Here is a 14,835-nt window from a genome sequence, read left to right as displayed (position 1 = left end):
AGATATTGAAGTGTAAGAAGAAAATGCCAGAGAAGAACAGAATCCGATTCCTTGCAGGCTCCAAACAGGAGACTGGAATAACAGCAGGAACTAAGGTGTATTTCCTTTAGAAAGGCAGACAGCAGAGCATGAAGAGATTGTCCCCTGTCAAGAGCAGAGACCTTCTCTATGACAGAAAGCTTAAGCCTAGCAAAACATCTGATCAAGGACTTCAGTCGAGAGAGAGATGAATTTAAACATACCTATTCCATCCTTTAAACATTAGGCGTCAGGTAGAAAGATCTCATCCATCTCTCCCCTCCCCATCTCACAAACGTGACCAAAGAGACAGTATAAAGTTTAAAAAACAACATGGACAATAAAAAAAAGTAACAAAACTTTATGAAGTCTATAATCTGCCTGTAGAAGTCACACTGCCAGAGGCAGATACCAAGAACAAAAACTAGGGCCAGAGTTCAGCCACGGGAGTGCATAGCATGATGGTAGTGAATGATGACTTCAGTTACAGAAGCTAAGCTAAGCGGAGTAACCAAACCGCACACCTCACAGAATAAGCCATCATGTGTACGGTGTCACATCAGATGGCCTCCTAATGACAGGGCACAGGAAGCAAAGGCAGAGTAGCTGCCTTAGCCGAATCAAAAGCATGGGGGCAATGGGACTGTGGGAAGCCATCCAGCCCAGCCCTTGTCCCAGGGCAGGATCAGCTGTGACATTTATCAGCTCTGACAGACGTTAGTTCAGAGCGTTTCAGGAAGCCTCCGTTAACAGCAGAGACTCAACCACCTCCCAGGCAATCCAATCCAATGTTTCACTATTCTCAGAAGCAAGGTCTGTACAGAGGTAATATCTTAGGCCAATAATCTTCCCTTAATTAAGTCTTCTCTGTCCTGAAGCACTAGATACTATCCACTGACTCCGAACATGGGAAATCAATAACACAGGTTTATTTAGCTACATCCTTCAGGGGCCCTTGGAGAGCAAACAAACATCCCATTGCAACAGGTAGCAGCAGAATTCAAGCAATACTGTTCAGTTAGGTAGGTGGAACACCAAATCTTCACCAAGCTATCTCAGCACTTGGGTTTTCAACTAAACACAGGTGTAAGGCAGTAAGTAGCAGGCTCATAAGTAAACAAGTTTCCTAGCGGACCCTCGGGCAAGAGAAATAAATAATTGGAGAAGCTTATAGAACAATGGGATCCTGAAGCGTATGGCATTTGGACTGTCACAGGAGAAAGGCTCGATGTTCAAGGGCTATACAGCTCTCCTTCATTGGCAGGTCCAGTCCCAGGGCACATCACGTGCCCCTGACTGCTTTTGTCTCAGGCAAGTGATCTCTTCTGTGTTCTTTAGGCAAAAATCCCAGCAAGAACTAATTTGCAAGCTTTGTCTAACGTCTGACACATTCACTGACTTCACAAGACCTCTGAGCTCTGCACCCCAGAGCTCTATTTCTGCACCACGGGAGCCTGCTCAACGCACAGCTTGGTATTCCTGCTAAAACCCAGAGGACAAAGAAAATACCATTATTGCAGCTCTGGCTTCCTGACTCTCATTTGCCTTTATGGGTGGTTGTTAGCAAGGAACTAAGTTTAGGAACAGAAGGCACACGCCTTCTGGCAGCTGCCTGCACTTGAACAAAAGGACCTGGAGAGCAACTCACACCCATTTATTTGTGCACAGTAAAAATTGGGAAGGCAGGAAAGAGCGTAACTCATGCTGAATTATCATGCCAATTTTCTAGCTGGAACTGCTTTAGTTGCTCCTAGAATCTACATTCAAATGATACGAGGTGCGGTGGTATCTCCACCACACCACACTCGCTACCTCTGCTGGGACCGCTTCTACAACTCCACTGCATGTTCTTAGCCAATCCAGTCTGCCAAGACCTCCACTGATGGAAAAGGAGCGCTATTAACTCGGATTCATAAACAGAGATTTGGTGAGCAGAGGGAAAAAGAGCACAGCAGCAGTGAAAGAGCAGCAATCATTTGCACAGAGATTAAGAAGGATTGGTTTCTTCCCAGAGGGGAAAACTAATTTTGGGGACATCAGACTAAGATATGCAGTTATAACTGCTTTTTACTACACTGATTCCTCCCACCTCACTGTTACCTTTCGTGCGTATTTCCTGTATCAACCTGCTGACTCTTTTAAACATCCCTTATCAAACTCAAAATAATATACCTTTGAATACCTAGCAACACCAGGGCTCTGGTTTTTGTCTGCCACCTTCTAGACACTACAACAGAGTTGAGTTAAGCAATAAAGTAGGATGCAGCATCTCCAAGGACAGACTTAAAATGCAGGAAGACAACATAGACTAGACAAGCATCAAGCAAAGACTGTCAGGGTCTCACTCAGCCCCAAAGGAACTGCCGGTACACATCAATCCTCTCCCCCAGAATTCCAGAACTGGAATTAAGGAAGAGCATAGGGAAAGGTCTTGTGACAGGTAGCAATTAATCATCCTTTCACCAGAGGAAATGATAAATTGTATCAGTGGCAAGAACAGATATCACAGACAGCATAAGGGTTTGGAATGAACCAATTTCTGCACAGATGATTTAAGGAAGAACTGTGAGTGGACAGAGACATGTCTGTGAGGCTCTGCCTCTGCCCGTCTTTGCATCATTCAATAGCGGGAAGAGAAAGGCCAGCAAGAAGGTGAGTCCAGACCAGCAGCTGCGAGGATAGATTAAAAAACAAGCTGAAAATCTAAGAAATTACGCTAGACACAAAAGGTCTAAACTCAATCTTAAAATACTCTGTATCACAGAAACCAAGAAGTCTCTGACCTCAAAATAAATAGCTCAGTGACACATGTAAAGCAGAGGAAAGGTGTGCTGAAGTCCTCATCAAGTTATAGAATTTTCCTTTTAAATGCAAACAAAAGATGGAGCAGCAGATAGCTGCTGAATGAAATACATGAAGCAAGGGAAGAGGTGGAGCAAACCCATCATCAAGAGAAAACAGCCTGAAAATTAGTGGAAAATCCATTTTGTAGGAATTGCTATAAATCCAAACATACAACTTAAACATACACAGTCCAAGACAACTGGTGTACAGAATCTATAGGAGAACACCAAAAATGCATTTCTGTGACTCAGGAAAGCTTTGTCAGGAGGATGCCATCAGCTCATATGATTCAGGTGTATGAAATTCGACTTCAACCAGGGGAATGCAGTCAGGTGCAATAAATCAGGGCAAGAGAGATAAGGGGGCCTACAGAAAATCATAATATCCACTTGCAAATGTTTCCTAGACACATACAGGGTTACAGAAACATTTCATGAAAATTAGGTATTTCATGAGGATAGAGTATGTCATTAGCTGTAGAATCACAGAATCACTCGGGTTGGAAGGGACCTTTAAAAATCATCTAGTCCAATCCCCCTGCGATGGGCAATAAGCCCCCTCTACCCTGAGCAAGCAGTGAAATCACTGCTTCCCTTGCCAGTGCTGGCAAGGCAGCCACAGTGGGATCCACTCACTCCTGTATCTACGCTGCATAGCCATGATTTTTATTACTACAGATGAGATGTGTGCTGAGGCCAAAAGGCAGAGGATCTCTTCTGAAGGCAGCTGGCAGCACAATGTTACAGCCTTTACCCCTTCCATGCAGGCAAGGGAAGGATCTGGATACAGAACATCCCATGTCTGCATAGCTGCTACCTCAAAAAAGTTTAGTCTCCAAAATTCCTTTGCCCTTGTAAGAACAACCAGGCAGAGCCCTTAAGCACCTCCCACTGAGGGGCTTCACGGCCCCTTCCAGAGGCTCCCTTTGCTGCTGGACACTGGGAGCTCCCTGCTACAGCCAGCTGAGGGTGAGTGTGCACAGATCACCACGGCAGTGCTACCCTTACACATGCACACAGCAGCCCTGGAGCTTTTAGTCAACACAATCCACCACTTCTCCAAGAATTACAGTTATTTTCAAGTTACTCCATTTTATTCTCTAACATATTTTCTGCTCCAGTAGTCTTCCTCAGAGCCGCAAGCTCCATACTTCTTCCTGCAAAAACTCAGAGGTTCTTCCTTTCTCTCCCAACCCTCCGCATGTTTCCTGCTATTGAGTGTAAAAATAAAATGCTACTGTTAACTGAAAACTCAATCACTCACTTCCTCTGATGCTTTTCTGGGTGACAGTCATTTCTCCAGCTGCTGTTAGCCTCTCTCAGAACTGTGGTTCCTTGTTTACAAGAGGTTTTCTGCTGCAACACACCTGACTGGCCTAAGACTTGAGGGAAAAAAGGAGTTGCAAAAGGAGCAACTAAGTCATTCTCAAAAGTAAACATCTTGCACCGTAAAGAAAAAAAAATAAAATGCTGATCCATATCCTAGAACAGCACTTCAGCTGTCTTCAGACTAAGTCAATATAATGCTTTTGTGAGGGACTAAAGAGAATAAGGTAAATTCAAACCCTAACAGCAATAACAGCTTCAGATAATCTCCATAAATTTGGGATCAGCTCAGTTTGAAGGGAACTAAACCAGCCTCTCCCCAGACACTGCTGCTCAGCCAAGGCACCCCTCAAGCTGCATGAGAGGTGCAGGCAGCACCACATCACAGACTGGCAGGGGTTGGAAGGGACCTCTGGAGATCATCCAGTCCAACCCCCCTGCCAAGGCAGGCTGGACAGGAACACATCCAGGTGGGTTTGGAATATCTCCAGGGCAGGAGACTCCCCCACCTCTCTGGGCAGCCAGTGCCAGGGCTCTGCCACCCTCACAGCAAAGAAGTTCCTCCTCGTGTTGAGATGGAGCTTTGTCAAGTTTGTCCATTACCCCTTTTCCTGTCACCAGGCACCACTGAGAAGAGTCCAGCCCTATCCCCTTGCCACCCACCCTTTACATATTTGTAAGATCCCCTCTGAGTCTTCTCTTCTCCAGGCTGAAGAGCCCCAGGTCTCTCAGCCTTTCCTCAGCACAGAGATGCTCTAGTCCCCTGATCACCTTTGTAGCTAACCACTGGACTCTCTCCAGCAGTTCCCCGTCCTTCTTGAACTGGGGGGCCCAGAACTGGACCCAGTGCTCCAGATGTGGCTTCCCCAGGGCAGAGCAGAGGGGGAGGATGACCTCCCTCCACCTGCTGGCCACACTCTTTTTAACGCACATACCTGCGGGCAGGGAGGCCCGAGGAGCAGCTCCCACCGCGAAGAGAAAGCAAAGGGAAGGTTCCTGACCCCCTCCTATTGCACTAGGCCTCCGCCGGGAGCCTTCCTGGCGCTCACCCCCCCTCTGCTCACGGGGCCCTGAAGACGAGCCCTAATCTCGGCCCGGCTGGGTGGGTGGATGGGGTACCGCCCGCCCTTCAGGCCCCGGGGGGAGGGATGGGGCGGTCCCACAGCAGGGGGCAGAGCCCCAGACCACCACCCTCCACCAGCCCACTGAGGTAAAGAGGCCAGCACGCTGCCAGACCAGTGGCCGTGGGGCGGGCCGTCCGCCATCGCCCCCTCACAGACCCGCCGCCCGCCTCGCTCCCCCTCACAGAGCCAACGGCCGCGCACGCGCAACGGCGCCACCCCACTCCCGATACGGGGAGGGGGAACATCGCCCCTTTAACCGGCGCCCTCCCCACACCCCCCGGGCGGTGTTGCCCCTTTAAGCCCCGCCCCTCGCCCCCGCCCGCGGTTGGCGGAGCGGCCGGAGCGGCGCGGGCGGCGGCACGAGGCGGCGGCATGTCCTGAGGCGGCGGGAGCCGGGCCGGGCCCAGCACGGCGGGGTCGGTGGAGCAGCGGGCCAAGGGCCGGGCCCCCATGAAGGAGAAGGAGGCGGGGGCGGAGCGGGGCAAGCCCGCCACATACACTGGGGACAAGAAGGCGCGCATGGCGGCCAAGACCAACAAGAAGTGGGTGCGCCTGGCCACTGTGCTGGCCTACGTCCTCTCCGTCTCGCTGGCCGCCATCGTCCTCGCCGTCTACTACAGCCTCATCTGGCAGCCGGTGCGCAGCGGCGGCGGCGGCTCCCCCGGGCCCGGCCCCGCCACCGCCACCCCGCCGCCCCACGCCGCCACGCTGCCGGGCCCTGCGGCCGGACGCGCGCAGGAGCCGCCAACGGGCCCCGGGCCCAGCCTCGCCCGGACCGACCGCCCGGACGCGCCGCCGCCCGGGGCGCGGGGCAGCCCCTGAGGCCGCCGTCAGCTATCGCCCCCCCGCGCCGGAGGGAGGACGGGCCCGGCGGACCGCGGAGGGGAGGCCGGCAGCGGGGGGATGCCGCGGCCGGGCGCGGCGGAGGACCCGGCCGGCGGCGAGGCGGCCCCGGCGCGGCGGAGCCCCGAAGAGCTCGGGCTGGAGACTGACCGGGCCCGGGTGCCGGCGGGGGAAGGAGACGTTTGTACTGGGTAGAACTGCGGTATCTTTAACGCCCCCCAACCCCCCACCTCGTGTTTCCTCGAAAAGGGAATTTTGTGGCTTCGTTCTTCTCCTCACCAGGGCTCGCTTCTCCCTTTGAACCTGCATTGAATTCCTGCGCTATTTATGCCCGTCTGTTACTTATAAAAGGATATCGGTGTCCAAAATTCCTCACTATTTACAGGATCAGCTGGGAACAATATGAATTTAGAGGCTGTAATCCATTGTTTAGGTAAAAACAGTTTTGTTTAACAATGAGCATAAACTTATTTAAAAACATGTGAAAGGTAAATTGACTTGTTTACTATATTAAAATATTTTCCCAATATGAAAGTCTCGGTAACGCAGTATGTTCTCTTTGGTGGTGGGAGGGGGACTTGAGGAGGAACTGGAAGGGTTCTCTGGGTAGCCAGAATGGTTTGCCCGCTGTCATGGGCAACTGTGGCATAATAACGTTGTTGATTCATTTTTCGTTGGTGTCCTTAGGTGAGGCTGGTGAAACCTCCGTGATTAACTCCCGTTAATCACGGCAGCTAAGCGCTGGCGATGGAAGAAGGTTTGATCTTCAGGGGGTAGGTCTGTGCCAGCCAGCTGGAGATGTGCCCTGGCCCTGGGCAGGCTCTCCTCCGCGCTCCATGTTTTCCTGCCCTGTAGGCTTCAGAAATGTTCTGCTCGGCTGTATCGCAGTCTCTAACGACTGTAGGATGTGAGCTGTCAAGTAGGAGACTGTAAGACCTCTGTCATTCTGAGCGGCTGCTTTTCAGATTGATGGTTTCGGTTGAACGCCTTAATTGTGAGGCTGCCGGGCTATTCCGCGTCCTCTGAAAGGATCCCAGGAGTTCAGATTTCCTCTGCTCTAATGTGGTGTACGTATTTCGGTTGTGCAAATCATGAAGATACTGTAAAATACAGCACTTGACTTTTTTAAAGTTGGGGGGGAAATTAGCTGTTTCATACCTAAATCAGTATGATTGCTTTGGAGAAATGCTTTGGTGTTGCGCTAAGGCTGTGTCAGCTGGGCATTCCTTTACAGCATCTGTTACAGGTAGAAATCAGGAGCAGCGGGTTTCCAGAGAGAAATTGGGCAAAAGGGGGGAGCGGTTTGGATGTGATCGTCCACCCTCCTTTTCCATTTTCTGGGGAGCCTGCGGGAAGGTCTGGATGTTGTTAATGCGCTAAAAAAGAAGGGTAGCTGGTGGGAAGGAAAAAAGATGATGCTTAGTCATTTTAGCCAAAAGCCTGAATGTGGCAGGTGGCAAAAGACCAGTGCCACCTTTCTGCAGGGCAGGTAGAGGAGCTGCTGAAGGAGCTGAAAGCCCGGAGCTGCTGGAGCGAGCGGCTGCGCTGCCACCCTGTCACCTTCTGCTGCTTCTAAACTCTTGCTGTTTCTCCCCTGCAGTGGCAGGGCCGAGGGTGTCCTGGCAGCAGCGCCAGCTCGCAGCTTTGCCCAGGGGTTTGGCTGGGTTTAGCCCCATGTGTGTCTGTTCTGTAGCGTTGGGTGATGGGGTTCCCGTGGCAGTTCTGGCTGCAGCATGCCGATACCTGCTCGTGGGGCTGCTGCACGCAGGCAGTAGCTCTGGGTCCTGGTGAGAAGGATGCTGTTTGCTCTCCTTGCAGCCTCTGGTTTTACGGGGAAAGGCTTTCTGCAGCTCTCTAAGGGAGGAACGAGTAAAAGAAAAACAGAACAGGCTCATTGTTTGGTGCCAGTTGAGTTTAGTCTGTGTCTTGGCTCCGGTGCTAAATGCAGAACCAGTTGGGAAGCATCTCTGGGAGGGAGCTTGTGTTTAACTTTTAAAACCTTTGAATATAAATAAAAGCTGGGTGGAATTACACAGACACTGGGATTTCTCTGATCCTGGCCTGCAGCTCAGAGCTGGTGACTGTAGTGGCTTTGAACAGTACGTCCGATGTATGCTGGATGTACACAGACTCCTGGCATTTTTCACTTTAAATACAATTGCTCTCAGAAGACTAATAGAGCGCGGCTGCGTGGAGCAGATGGAAGAGGAAGGGAATTGAATTAAATGGGCTGCATGGCCCTCTTCCAGCCTGCCATGTAACTGCGGAGAGATGCCTCGTATTCAGGAGCAGGAACAACTTAAAGCTCTTCACCTGGTTTGTGGTTTTGGTGGTAAAGGATCTTTGGGGCAGTGGTAGCGTTCAGATCCGCTTCATCAGAGGGAACAGACCCATCGCTGATGGTTGCCTCTCTTTCTGGTGCTAAAAATAGCTGATGAGCCAGTAGTGCGATGGTTGTGGCTGTCTTCATTCCTGTATGAAAGCGCAGGCTTGATGAGTTCCCAGACTCTGTTTTTGCATCTTCTCCTCTGCTGACAAATTGAGATATGAGTGAAACACTTCTATTTCTGTACCTCTTACAACTGGCTTTGGAGCGTCCTGTCACCTCACCACTGTCGTACTGGGCCCACGGGGTGGGGAGAGCTCCGGCTTGTAAAGATGCAGATGGATCCCGGGCTGCTGGCCTAGGGGCCAGGGAGCTTTTGTGATTTGAGCGGCCTTGTTTTCCAAAGCCCTTTTGGACCTGGATTCTTCAGATAAAATCTCTTCTACATCCTTTCCCTAGCCAGGAATCGCAGTCCTCTGGAGGAAAATATGTTCCCCATGAGATACTGCTGCTGCCAGCCTGCAGTGAGCCAGGCTCTGGGCTTGCTCCTCTCTTTGTGGCAGACTGTCCAAGAAATCAGTGACTACGTGCACTTCGCAAATATTTCTAGTAACAAAAATGTCTCGTCCTGCCTGGTTTCTAGGTGTAAGGTAACTTTTTAAAATTTAGGGTATTAGGGCTTTCTTGGAAAGTAGGTTGGCTGCTACAGATAACAGCTGGATAGTCACCTTGGACTGTGAGTTTTTGCATTATGTTGCCATCGTTGCACTGAGACAGTCATCTGCATCTGAAACATAATTTTTTTAGTGCCCTAAATTGGTGCGGTCACCACTCTTGGGTAAACCTGAGGCTTAAAAGGCAGAATATCTTGTTATCTGTGGTATTACTTCAGCACCAATTCAGTCTTTCCCTTCATTGCTCCTCCAAGAAAAACAAAAATCAGTTCACTTAGTGTAATTGTATCAGGCGCGATAAGGCACAGGCTTTTGTGTTGCTTCCTAGATAGAAATCGCTGTAACCTCGTGATTTGTAATGTTAGTTCCTTGGCCTCGCTGGTAAGGGCTATTCCCTTTACGCAGATGCTGTCCTGCCTGTTGCAAACAGAACTGTGCCGTATTTCCAGCGTGTGCAGCTCTGTGTGAAAGGGAGTTGGCTGGAATTCGGTTTGGATGAAGGAGATAGTCGGACATGAGTGAAATGTTGGGTCTTAGGCCCTTTGCTTTAATCATACAAGGAAGTTAACGGGGGTCTCAAAACTTGGAAGGGTGGGATGCTCCTGTGCAGCGTGTTGGCTGTAAGAACATGGCTGGAACATGGACACCTGTGCTTCCATTTTTTTACTTCTGTTTTTTGATTAAACATGCTTGTAATTCCGTAATGCCAACTTTCCTTCAAGCTTTGAGTCTCTGTATCATTTAGGGCCTGAGTTCCAGATTTTTGTCAAGAGCCTTCAAAAAATTGTGTCATAGAGAACAGAAGTTGCCGTATATTTGTGCTTCAGGTGCAGCTTAGTTCTGAAACGCGGTGACAGAACGCGTCGTGGTCAAGAGGCGAGGGAGGTAAATACCACAGTAGCCTTGATTTTCCAGTTCCTAATCACAGTAATCACTTCAGAGGATGGAGAGAAGACCAGGTTGTGTTCTGCTCTTCCTTTCTGACTGAGAAGAGTCTCGTGAGGGAGGAATTGGACTTTGTGTGAGACAATTTCTGCTAATCCTGCCTTGTCCAGCTCTCAGCGGACCCTGGTGATCCTCCAGCACTGTGTAACGCTGCCTCAGAGAGATCCTTAGAGAAGGATTTGAACTGCAAGCTCTGTCAAATGGAAGCGCTCCCTAAAAGGAGGAGAAATAAGTGCAGAATTTTTAATGATGCCCAGTCAAAGGTGCATCTAGATCAGAGGGTGGCTTTTGAACCTTCTTCGTTCGTTCCTTGTGTGTAGGTGCCTCTGGGCTCACACTTATTTATGGCCATATAATACTTGCCCTCTGCTTGTACGCGCTGGTCTTGTCCCATTGAGCTCCCTTTGCTCAAGGAGAGTGTGTTCGGTGTAACTCGCGTGCTGAGGGACCAGAAGGAAGGGAAATAGCTGGAAAAAAAGTTACTGGAGCGTGTAATGTGCTCCAGCAGCTGCTCACATTTTCATCTTCTAAAAGCTACCTCTTCCCCACGCATGTTCTCTCGTGATTTCAGCTGAGGTAACGCGTACATCTTCATCCCCGTATTTCTGACACGGAAGATGGTGTTATTTTTACTCCAGATCTTGGCTTAATTCATGAGTGCCGCTGAAAAGCAGTCTGGCGGTGTAGTTTTGGTAACAAAAATCAGCGGCTGCTTCTGGGCATCGGGGCTCTCCTTCAGAGGTCAAAACTGATCTCAGTGGCTGCTCTGGAAAGGGTTGTGCACAGGGGGGGTGTTACCGATGGCTGGCTGCGAATCCTGGGGGTGCTGGAGTGTGTGGAGAGGGGAACGGGGTAAGAAACACTTGTACCTGAGCTGGAGCACAACGCGAAGGAGGTGAAGCTCGACTTCTGGTTATTCCACATGTGTTTGGAGGCAGTTTTGGGAGAGCATCCTATCTGGTCAGCTGTTGTGTGGCTGTGCTGCGCTGGCGTCATTGGGAAAAGGCTGGGGACTTGCCGATGCGTCAGCTTTGGCTGCCGGTACCCGCGGGGTCTGAGCCGGCCACGCTGCTAAAGGACAACCTTTCCCCGGGAAGGCAGCAGGCAGCGTGTGGAACCTCACAGCAGCACCCTGCTCCTGCTCGGGGCCTCTAATTGACTTAAAAAGCTTTCCACGTAACTTAGAAAGCACCAACTACTGTATTATGCTCTTTAAATACACAAATTTCTGACTAAATGCCAGTTTAGCTTCTGGCTCCTATGCCACTTGGAACCAATTTATCTGGAGGGGAACTGGTGTGGAAAATGGGTGACTTTCTGTTATTTCTAGTTCTAGATTCTCTGTAGGGGCTGTACTTGTGAGTAATCGCTGCGGGATGCTGCTGCTGTAGGTGTTCGGCTTGGTGAGACAGGAACAGAGAGCTGCAGCTTCTGTCAGGATTTTATGTTATTGCCTCCTGCAGTAACTGGCTTGGTAAAGCTTTGGAAACTGAAGTGTCTCCAGATTTATCCAGCTGTACTTTTTGTCCTTGGCTTGAGGTTTTTGAAAGCGATCTCTCTATACAAGAACTGATTCACCAGTCTGAAATCAATTTTGATAGGAATTTTAGCTACAGAGTTGCCGTGTTGAAATTGATGGTAAATTTTGCCAACTAGACGAGCGTCCAGCGGCAAGCTGTTTGGTTTAAAGAAAAAGGTGTTCTGCCCGAGAGCGGCTGCTGCTTTCCCCTTGTCCGGAGGAGCCAGAGTAACTCCCACGACGTCCCTGCTGGGAGGAAACAGGTACCTGTGCAGGCAGGTGACTTTGCAAGCTGCCGTCACGTCTGCTTGCAAGAAAAGTGCTGTGGCAATGAGGCGGCTCTGATGCCCGTGAAAAAGTGAGCCTCGCGTTACGCTGCTGGCTGTCATCTTCTTGGAGCTAGCTGAGCTGGCCCTAAGCGCTTTCCTAAGGGCGAAACGATCTGAATTGGAGTTGCTGCTCTAAAAAGCAGAGATCACAGATTCAATTCAGAAAACTCTACATGTGGGGCTGAGAAACACTAAGAAACTGGAGCTTTTTCCTCATTACAACTTTTATTTCACATAAATAATCCCTCTGCATCAGATTTTTTAACTTTTCAGTCTTTTCTCTCGCTGTAAAGAAACAGCTAGCCACAGTTTTCTGAAAAATTGCAATCCAGGCACCAACCAAAGTGCATTCGAGGAAAGTGTTAATGAGCAGGAAAACAATTACACTTAGAACAGCCCCATCATCCGTACAGCCCCATCCCTGGAGCTCGGTACGGACTCAGTCCTTCCTAGGCAGCATTAAATGCAAAGTTACTTGGATTTACAGGAGAAAAAGGAGGGAACGGGGAGGGGGGGAAAGTGACTGTTTTCCTTTCAAAAAGAAGCCTGGAGTGGTAAGATATGGAAACAATTGCAGCTGGTTTTTTCACCTCTACAAGTGCGTGCTGGAGCAGGGCAGTGTAGAAGTTGGTGCCTGCCTGGCTGTGAGCCCGACGGCGCTGAGCCCCACTGGCGCGGGGTCCCCGACTGCGCCTCGCGTGGCAAGCCAGCGCCTGGGGTGTGCTGGTAATGACTCAGGCTGACGGGACCAAGATTGAGGTAAGTGACTTAGATGTAGAAAATAAGAATAAATTTAAAAAATTAAACAATTGCAAGCAGGTTTTTGAGCCAGTCAGATAAGGAAAATCAGCCTTTAACAGTGATGGAGAATCTCCAGGACCTGGAGCAGTTTTACAATCTGGCTTTTATCTATCTGTTCTTTCATCTGTTGGATAAATCCAAATAAACCCATCCTGGGTTTTGGTGGGGTGAAGAAGTTGCTACTGGTAAAACATGAAAGCGGCACACTCTGTTTCTTGACAATACCTCGTCTGAAGCCAGTAAACTCTCCTGAATGTGGCATGTAGAGGAAATTCCCAGGCTCATCCTTCATGAGATAGGTGCTATGGATCTAAGTTACATGGAAAAACAAAATGTTTATCTGTGCAAGTATTAGTTTATTAAAACAGCATACAGTATTTCAGTCCACACATGCCAGCCTTACCACCAAGGCAGTCTGCTGTTTTGGTTAGCAAATTCATCCTGCAACGAAATCCAATAAATCTCCACGCATCCGTGTCTGCATGTACGTTTACTCCTGCATCAAGTTTCAGAGCAGCGCTTCAAAGTGAGGGCGATACCCTCTCTGCTCTGTCATTCAGAATCAGAAATTACGTTGTGTTATTCCTCGTGCCTGCTTTCTGCCTTCTCCTTAATCGGGAGCCACATTTCAGCTCAGTCCTAGCTTGCTGTGAATCTCGTAGCTGCTTGGAAATCCACGCAGCTGGGATTCTTGCGCATTTATGCTTCTAAATGCTCATCCAGATCCTCGATTTGAAAGGTGTCTTTTAAGGCCAGGTCAGAATGTCTGCATGGCAGCCTCCAGGGGAACTGCTGCCCTTAGTCAAGCACAAGGCTATGAAAGGCACAACCAGGGAGGTGACAGCATTTGATAGGAAGCCTTAGACCTTCAGCTCCAATTTGGCCTGGGTCCTGCTGCCAACTCCTTTGCGCAGCGTGGGGGAGAAGGAAGATTATTGCGTTTGTGCTGTCCTCCTCCTTGCCCTGCTTGGCACACAGAGCTGCAAGTATCTCCAGTTACCATAGCCTTGCGCAGCGGGCAGGGTGTTTTGTGGAGCTGCACAGACCTGCTCAACCCAGCAGCCACCTGCCTTAGCAAAAAGCAGTCTCCTGATGTGCTGATACAGCCTCTGCTGCCTGTGCCCTTCTGCATCTACCAGGAGGAGGAAAGCAAGCTTTTAAAGGATGAAATACTGTGGTTGGTGTGTGCTTGTCAAAAGCACCCGCACCCCACGGTGCAATTCAAAAATGCTCCACCCTCTTTGTGCCCCGCGACCCATGCAACTGCTGAACGTCTCTGCCAACGCATCAACTGCATACAAACCTCTAGCACAGGAGCTGCTCTGAACGCTGCTTTCCCATCCACCTACTGAACTACAACGTAACGCCTCTCGCCCTGTCTCCTAATGCTCCGCTTGCCCAACAGCGAGGGAGAGCTGCCGCAGCCCCTGCCAGCCTCTGGGGGAGGAAACGGGGGTGCCCGGAAACCAAAATCTTAACTTTAAACAGAATTAGTTATTAAATAAAATAAAGTGCATCCAGTAGACATTCAATTGGCTTGCCACACAGCTGCAATATAGGCAAAACAAATACAAAAGATAAGTGAGAGGAGTGTGTGTAGCCTTCCCTGTCCTTTGGCGTAGGGCTAGGGAAGGGTGATGCTGAACCTGGGAGGGGGGCGGGGATGGGGACCCCACGTGTTGTGAATGGGTGCTGAGAGCTGGTTTCATAGAAGGTCAAAGAGCGAGGTGAAGCTTGTGCTCCTCTTCTCTTCTCTTCTCATCCACCACCTCCAGCACGTTATCCTGTGAAACGAGCAGAGACAGCAGCGGGATTATCAGTCTTTAGGGACGTGCTGAGCAGTAAATGAAAAATGTCTGCTGAGTTTCAACCTGACCTTCCTGCACGGCTGGGGCTGCCTGGGGAGTCCCACCGAAGCGTAACCCAGATACCTGCCTGCCAGACCCCACGGGAGCAGCGGGGGGGCTCCGCAGCCCAGGGAACGAGCTGAATGTGAGTCTGGATGGAACACGCTCCCGGTCCTCCTCTGGGTTCGGTAAGGCTGCTTCACTCTCTCCTTTTCCCTCAAGAACCATAAGCTCTGCGGG

General features: G+C 50.1%; 3 protein-coding genes across 4 annotated transcripts in view; 1 reads left to right on the top strand and 2 right to left on the bottom strand.

The window, feature by feature from the left end:
- The window catches only part of PLCB2 (phospholipase C beta 2), a 64,012-nt gene extending 58,752 nt beyond the window's left edge, over positions 1-5,260 (bottom strand). Inside the window, exon 1 of the mRNA XM_063332800.1 lies at positions 5,123-5,260. The gene's annotated coding sequence lies outside the window, so the exon portion shown is untranslated. The remainder of the gene's footprint in view (positions 1-5,122) is intronic.
- Positions 5,261-5,593: 333 nt separating this feature from the next.
- Positions 5,594-6,698, top strand: INAFM2 (InaF motif containing 2). The gene has a single exon (XM_063332257.1). The coding sequence runs from the start codon at positions 5,762-5,764 to the stop codon at positions 6,131-6,133; it is 372 nt and encodes a 123-aa protein (XP_063188327.1). The 5' UTR covers positions 5,594-5,761; the 3' UTR covers positions 6,134-6,698.
- A 5,421-nt stretch (positions 6,699-12,119) lies between these two features.
- The window catches only part of CCDC9B (coiled-coil domain containing 9B), a 51,889-nt gene continuing 49,173 nt past the window's right edge, over positions 12,120-14,835 (bottom strand). For both annotated transcript variants that reach the window (XM_063333290.1, XM_063333291.1), the window contains one exon: positions 12,120-14,532. The gene's annotated coding sequence lies outside the window, so the exon portion shown is untranslated. The remainder of the gene's footprint in view (positions 14,533-14,835) is intronic.

The sequence above is a fragment of the Chroicocephalus ridibundus genome, chromosome 4 (genome assembly GCF_963924245.1).
Source record: "Chroicocephalus ridibundus chromosome 4, bChrRid1.1, whole genome shotgun sequence".
In the NCBI taxonomy this organism is placed as follows: Eukaryota; Metazoa; Chordata; class Aves; order Charadriiformes; family Laridae; genus Chroicocephalus; species Chroicocephalus ridibundus.
Note: the sequence above shows the minus strand (reverse complement) of the source record. Positions and strands in the feature narration are given on the sequence as shown.